Source organism: Neophocaena asiaeorientalis, unplaced genomic scaffold, assembly GCF_003031525.2.
Source record: "Neophocaena asiaeorientalis asiaeorientalis breed wild unplaced genomic scaffold, Neophocaena_asiaeorientalis_V1.1 scaffold91, whole genome shotgun sequence".
NCBI lineage: Eukaryota > Metazoa > Chordata > Mammalia > Artiodactyla > Phocoenidae > Neophocaena > Neophocaena asiaeorientalis.
Genome location: NW_020173198.1, coordinates 1,929,329 through 1,935,963, shown reverse-complemented (window position 1 = coordinate 1,935,963; position 6,635 = coordinate 1,929,329). Strand labels below are relative to the sequence as shown.

Sequence of the window (6,635 nt, the reverse complement as noted above, 5' to 3'; positions counted from 1 at the left end):
CTGCGTAAAATCTAAGGAGAGGGGGCTTGGGAACTTTGAACCCACCATTCTGTAATAAAGGGAGGGGCATCTGAGTATATGTGGGGGAGCTGTGGGGGCCTTGGGGGTGAGAAGAGAATTAGTCTTCTTGGGGAGGTAACATCCTTAGTGAAGAAGGAGTGAAGGACCCTTCACTGGGAAGAGGAGCCTTGGAACACCCCCTCAGTGAGGCTTGTCAAGGAGTTTGGGAGAAAAGAGCAGAGCTCAGGGCTAGGCAGGGTGGGGTGGGGCTTTGGGCCTGGGGCCAGGGACCCAGTGAGCAATGAGGGGTCCAGGAATGCCTTCCTGCAACTTTTAGGAGGGGTCTGTGAGTTCTCCCAGCCCCACTGGGTGCTCTGGGCCTTTGTTCATCTGGGAGTAACTCTGCTGCCCAGGAACCTCCCCCAGACACCCACCCCTGCCCTGCCTATCCCTTCTCTCCAGTCCCTCCTATGATTCCCTCCTTCTCACTGTATTTACCTCACTGTATGTCCTCCACACCTCCCAACCCCTGGACCTGCCTTGGGTTGAGGGAGCCCATCCTGGGAAGGGGAGGATGAGGGGTCAGGGCAACTAGAATGGAAAGGGTTGAGGAGAGGGGAAGTCAGTGATCGGTCAGTCTCTTCCTCTGTTTGTGAAGTCACTGAAGGGCTGCCTGGCTGGTCCCCAGCTTTCTCCCTGGAGATCCCAGGCCTTCACAGCAGGAAGGAACCAGCATTGTTTATAACTGGCCAGAGCCTCTCCTGCTCCCTCCCCTCCCTGCCAAGACCTGGGTGGGGCCACCGGGCCTGGACTCCCCCTTTCGTAAGGCCATGCCAACAACATCTCTGGCCCTCTCAGCTCAGCTTACGACCACGTGCGCAAGACTCGAGTGGCCATCAAGAAAATCAGCCCCTTTGAGCATCAGACCTACTGCCAGCGTACGTTGCGAGAGATCCAGATCTTGCTGCGCTTCCGCCATGAGAACGTCATCGGCATCCGAGACATTCTGCGGGCACCCACCCTGGAAGCCATGAGGGATGTGTATCCTTCACCTTGGCCAGATGGCTGGCCAGGCACAGCCTCAGAGCTGGGCTGGGTGACTGTTGGCTTGTTTTCTGTTTCCTCCTTCCCTACCACCCTCCAAAACAAACCCAGTAAAAGAAACTTTCCAGCAGTAAAGAGGCCACAGAGTGTAAGAGGACGACGGGGAGGCCTCAGATGAGTCCTGGCCTGCTGCAACCAGGCAGTATGGCCCTGGGCAAGTCTGTTCTCTGAGTTCTGCCTCAGTAGGGGGTTGGGCAAGATGGTCTCTATGGGAGCTTTGTCTTCTGACATCTGCAGTTCTCTGATGAGATCCAGCCTCTGCCCACAGTCAGTTTTTTTGTTTAACAGACGGTGATTCTTTCTCCTCTGGGTCCTCAGACTGGAAGGAAGGCAGGAAGGAAGAAAACTGCCCTTTTTGGAGGGGCTACTATGAGTCTGGTGCAGTGCAAGCCAAGTGCTTTGACATTTCTTATTCTAACTCCCAACTGCCCTATAAGATGGGTCTCATCAGCTCCATTTCAAAGATGAAGCAACTGAGACTCAGAAAGCCTCAATAAAATCAAGTGCTTCTGTTGCTACCTCCTCCTCTCCCCCAAATGAGAACCTGTCCTCTCTCTGGGACTTCCCGCTCAGAGCCCCACCCCAATCCCCTGTGGACTTGCACCTTGCCCCGGGAGGGACAGCCTTGCCTTTGCTGCCCACCCCCCATATTGCTTTCCTAGTTTGTTGTCCACTTCCTGCCTGGCTCAGTGAGCAGCTTATAACACCCATCACCTCTCCCCTGCCCCACCCACCCCAGCCAGTTCCAGTCCTCCACCCAAGAGTGAGGATTAGTGTTGCACCGTTTGCAGCTTCCACCACAAACCGAGGGCAGGAAATCTCCACACTCATCCCCAGCTTGCCGTGTGACCTTAACCAGGTCACTGCATCGTGTCGGGCCTCCTCATCTTTAAAACAGCAGGGTTGGTCCAGGTGTTCTCAGAAGGCCCTTTGGAGGCTGATTCTGAAAGACAGCCCTAATTTAGTCTTCCAGAAACAAACCACGTGACATTTATTTGTTTATTTATGTGTAGTCTTTTTATCTCAGAATATAAAAGGACATTTACTCCTCTGTCTTTGGATGTATGGCCAAGCACCCTGAGTAGGAGCGTGCAATGGGGAGTTTCTCCTCATCGTCTTGCACAAACCATTCCCATAATGCAGGCATTTATTTTTAAGCAAACATTTATTGCATGCCAGATGGTGTTCATACATTATCTCATTTAACCTTCTCAAGAGCCATGCGGCTCAGGCTTTTATAACAGCAGTACTAGTTCATGTTTGCTGAGCACTTACAACATGCCAGGCACTGGGCTGGCTGCTCTGCATGGGTCATCTCTCTGCTAATCTTCACAACCACTTTCTAAAGAACAATTTTTTCCCCTTACTTTGCAGATGAGGAAGTAGAGGTGCAGACAGGTTGAGGCCATAAAGCCAATGAGCAGGGCAATGGGGATTCAGACACTGGCAGGTGAACTCCAGAGTTAGTGCTCTTAAATGGGACATTCTCCTGCTTCCCACAGTTGAGTAGCCCTATTCTCCCAGTAGGGAAACTGAGGCCACAGAACTGAAGTGCTTTGGTCAGGGTCCCTGGCTGAGAACCGGCAGAGGCCTTGAGCCCAACTGCTAAGTATGGGCCTTGCCCAGCTCATGATATGAGTTGGCAGATCTGTTGAGTCCCAGGGGCATCAGCTGGAGGGATATGAAGCCTGTTCACCAAAGGCTCTTCTTCTTAACCAAGTGCCTCTCGCTGCCCCCATCTGGGGGGTCTCTGGCACCAACCTCAGCTACATTGTGCAAGACCTGATGGAGACAGACCTGTACAAGTTGCTTAAAAGCCAGCAGCTGAGCAACGACCACATCTGCTACTTCCTCTACCAAATCCTGCGGGGCCTCAAGTATATCCATTCCGCCAACGTGCTCCACCGGGATTTAAAGCCCTCCAACCTGCTCATCAACACCACCTGCGACCTTAAGGTCAGAGAGTTGAGGGCCGGTCTCCTCCTACCCCTGGGGTCTCAGGCTGGCAGGTGCCCATAGGTAGGAGAGTATCGCAAGCAAAGGGAACAGCGTGGGCAGAGACGCGGTGATATGATTACTTGGGCCCAGGAGGCCTTGAGCACCGAGCTCAGTAGCCTGGGTTGCATTCTAGATCTGTGATTTTGGTCTTGCCCGGATTGCCGATCCTGAGCACGACCACACTGGCTTTCTGACGGAATACGTGGCTACACGCTGGTACCGGGCCCCAGAGATCATGCTTAACTCCAAGGTAGGGGGGCCACCCACCCCTGAAGGGAAGGGGCTGTGTCCCACAAAGCCCTGGAGCCGCCTCTAAGCCAGGCAGTGATCCCCATGATGCAGGAAGTCTACCCCCAGGCCTTGTCACATTATTCTGGTCCTTGGGCTCTGGAAAGAAACTGTGGATTAGCTCCTCTGGGCCTCTGCCCTCTGCCTCCCTGGCTGGTGTTGAACCTAGGTCGGGGGTTGTGGGTAGGCGCACACATCAGGGTTGGCTCAACAACAGGTTGAGGCTGGCCCAGGAGCCCACCACTTTCTCCTCCTCCCCAGGGCTACACCAAGTCCATCGACATCTGGTCTGTGGGCTGCATTCTGGCTGAGATGCTCTCCAACCGGCCCATCTTTCCGGGCAAGCACTACCTGGACCAGCTCAACCACATTCTGGGTGAGGGGGGACTGGCCAGCTGAGTGGGAGGGAGATTTCACTTATTGGAGGTGAGATTTCTTTAGGGTCAGGGTCAGTGAGTCTGTGGGAGTCAGGTCAGGGGGACGACCATGTGTGGGGCCCCTACAGCATTTCACAGTAGTTCACTGAGGTATAGATACTGTCCCCATTTGATAGATGGGAACAGTAAGGCTACATACACCCCATGCTTAGGAAGTGCTAGGGCCTGGATTTGAACCTAGGGCTGCCCGAATCCAGACCCCTTGCTCTTCACCACCATAGTACTGGCTGGTGGCCTGGAGCAGGTTGGTGGAGGCTCTTGTTCCTGGCGCCTTCTGTTCCCAGAAGGGAGAGATTGCTCACCAAGTCACCTGCTTTACCTACAGGTATCCTGGGCTCCCCCTCCCAGGAGGACCTGAATTGTATCATCAACATGAAGGCCCGAAACTACCTACAGTCTCTACCCTCCAAGACCAAGGTGGCCTGGGCCAAGCTTTTTCCCAAGTCGGACCCCAAAGGTGAGAGAGACTTGGGGGCTGGTGTGTGATAAAAACCGGGTGTAGAAGAAGGTACGTGGGCCCAGTAGCTACCTGGGCCTCTGGACACAGAGAAGAAAAGCAATGCTTCTGGGAGCTCCTCTGACCTTCCCTTTGACCCCTGACACCTGCGCTTCCCTAGCTCTTGACCTGCTGGACCGGATGTTGACCTTTAACCCCAACAAACGGATCACAGTGGAAGAAGCACTGGCTCACCCCTACCTGGAGCAGTACTACGACCCAACAGATGAGGTGGGCCAGCCACCAGCAGCGGGGCTGGCAGGTAGGTGGATGGGTGGGCATCCCTCAGTCCCTGTCCTGAGCCTCCCCACTTCTTTGCCACCCAGCCAGTGGCCGAGGAACCTTTCACCTTCGACATGGAGCTGGATGATCTACCCAAGGAGCGGCTGAAGGAGCTCATCTTCCAGGAGACAGCCCGTTTCCAGCCTGGGGTGCTGGAGGCCCCCTAAGCTGGACAGATGCCTCTGCTCCCTGGGGCCTGGTGAGTGCTCGCCACCACCCACGCACAGATTCACCCTGAGACCAGGGTGCCCAGCATGCCTCCACGCAGTCACAAGCTTGCTCACGTCCATGAGCCACGTGTACGGTGGCAACAGAAGGGCCAGCGCCTGCCTCAGCCACAGACCTGTGGTCACCCAGCCCCACATGTCTCCCACCTGTCAACACCCTGCACACTCCAGCCCCAGGTCACTGAGGGCCCCCTCTCACCCATCTGAGGAACGGAGCCAGGCTTTGGCTCCCCCAGGATGGGCAGAGAGGCAGGTGGGGCAGTAATTGCTTTGGGAGGAGCCGGCAGCATCCGGCCTGACCCACACGCCAGGCTTTTTCAGACCTGGTGTCCAGGTCAGCAGTTCCCATACCTTTGGGGGACCCGGCTGGGGCTACCACCACCCACACTGCTCTCTGTCCCTCCTCTAGTTTCCTCTCTGTCTCTGGCCAGCTGTGGCCTGATAGCAGCAAGGCAGACACACCTGGGTTCAAAGCCGGGCTCTGATACTCAATAAGGGCTGTGTGATATTGTGCAAGACACCTCACCTTTCTGCAGCTCAGTTTCCTGGACACAGTCCTGATAATGAGAGCAAACACCTCCCGAGCACCAAGCATTGTTGTAAGAGATTTGCATGTATTAACTCACTTAGTTCTTATAGCAGTACCTTGAAATGGGTACTAATGTCATCCGCATTCACAGATGAGGAAACCCAGCCGCATCACACTCACCGTGAGGCAGGCGTAGAGGCCAGGCTGTGAGGACGAAATGAGGGAAGTGGAGGTCGGGGCTCTGGCAGGTCCGCTCATGGGTGCTAATGGTTCCTTTCCTGCCTGCCTTTTTGTTTAGGCCCTGCCTCCTGCCTGCCCCTCCCCTGCCGGACTGTTAGAAAATGGACTCTGTGCCCAGCCCAGACCCCGACAGCCCAGGTCGAGGCAGAGGGCAGGCCTGGCCACCTCCCTTTGCTTTGCTCAGGCATCCTGCTTCAGGCAGGCCAACGCGCCCTCCCCCCTCACCTGAGGACCCGAGGGGCTCAGGTGGCCCCAAAGCAAATTCCCCTCTGCTGCTCTGCCACCGTTTGCCCGGCTCTCCCAGTCTCTGGTAGTTCTGGAATTCAAGGGCTCTGGCTGCCCCGGGACCTACTGAGGGGCAGTGGGGGAGGGACATGGAGGACACTGAGTGGGGACTCAGGGCCAGCCCTGCCCCACTCAGCCCATTAAAACCCCACCCCATTTTCCCTGAAGGAACATTCCTAAGGCTCAAGGACTAGTGTCCCTGAGGAGCAGACCTAAACCCTCCCCCACAAAACTGCCACATCTAACGTCCCCGCTGCTTCTGTGTGTGGGTGAACAGAAGTGGAGGCGGGGCACGTGGAGAGCCCAGTGCCCCTGCCCACCCCGTGCCTGTATCTAATATATAAATATAGAGGTGTGTCTATGGATGGCCCTGGCTCTGTCTGTGTTCGCCGATGCCCTGACCGTAATCCTTGCTGCTTTGAGGACTGAGTCTCCAGCCCCGCTGCTTCCCACCTGTGGCTTTACCTGGAGCGGTGGCCTTTGGCTCCCCCGCTGGCCAGGGTTGAGGCTGGGAGTGTAAGGAGTTCCAGACTCCTAGACGGAGTGGGGTCAGTCTCCCCCTTAGTCACTATTCTGTCCCCACTCTAATGGCTTCCTGTCTTATCTGGCTGGGGGTGATTCTGGAGTGACTCAGGGACACACTATACACCCCCGGCTTCTCTGGAAATGGCAAGGGGTGGCATGTTACATACCCTGGGCGCACATACCGGTGGGAAGGGGGAGTGTTGTAGCAGAGCTGGTGGGGGGCG

At 55.9% G+C, this 6,635-nt stretch overlaps 1 protein-coding gene across 2 annotated transcripts; it reads left to right on the top strand.

The window, feature by feature from the left end:
- Positions 1–839: 839 nt before the first annotated feature.
- On the top strand, positions 840–6,251 carry MAPK3 (mitogen-activated protein kinase 3). 2 transcript variants are annotated; one of them, XM_024744495.1, is made up of 8 exons: positions 840–1,041; positions 2,871–3,060; positions 3,236–3,352; positions 3,652–3,766; positions 4,153–4,284; positions 4,445–4,554; positions 4,650–4,804; positions 5,660–6,251. In XM_024744495.1, the coding sequence occupies exons 1-7, from the start codon at positions 1,031–1,033 to the stop codon at positions 4,770–4,772; spliced, it is 798 nt and encodes a 265-aa protein (XP_024600263.1). In that variant the 5' UTR covers positions 840–1,030; the 3' UTR covers positions 4,773–4,804; positions 5,660–6,251. The 2 variants fall into 2 exon arrangements, with proteins under 2 accessions (XP_024600263.1, XP_024600264.1); XM_024744496.1 differs by lacking the exon at positions 5,660–6,251 and adding an exon at positions 5,513–5,640 and having other exon boundaries at positions 901–1,041.
- The last annotated feature ends 384 nt before the right edge of the window (positions 6,252–6,635 follow it).

Excerpts from the sequence above, each read along its gene's own strand:
- MAPK3 (XM_024744495.1), top strand. Across the intron at positions 3,767-4,152 it reads CCAGCTCAACCACATTCTGG|GTATCCTGGGCTCCCCCTCC; the intron begins GTGAGGGGGGAC and ends CTTTACCTACAG. Across the intron at positions 4,555-4,649 it reads ACTACGACCCAACAGATGAG|CCAGTGGCCGAGGAACCTTT; the intron begins GTGGGCCAGCCA and ends TTTGCCACCCAG.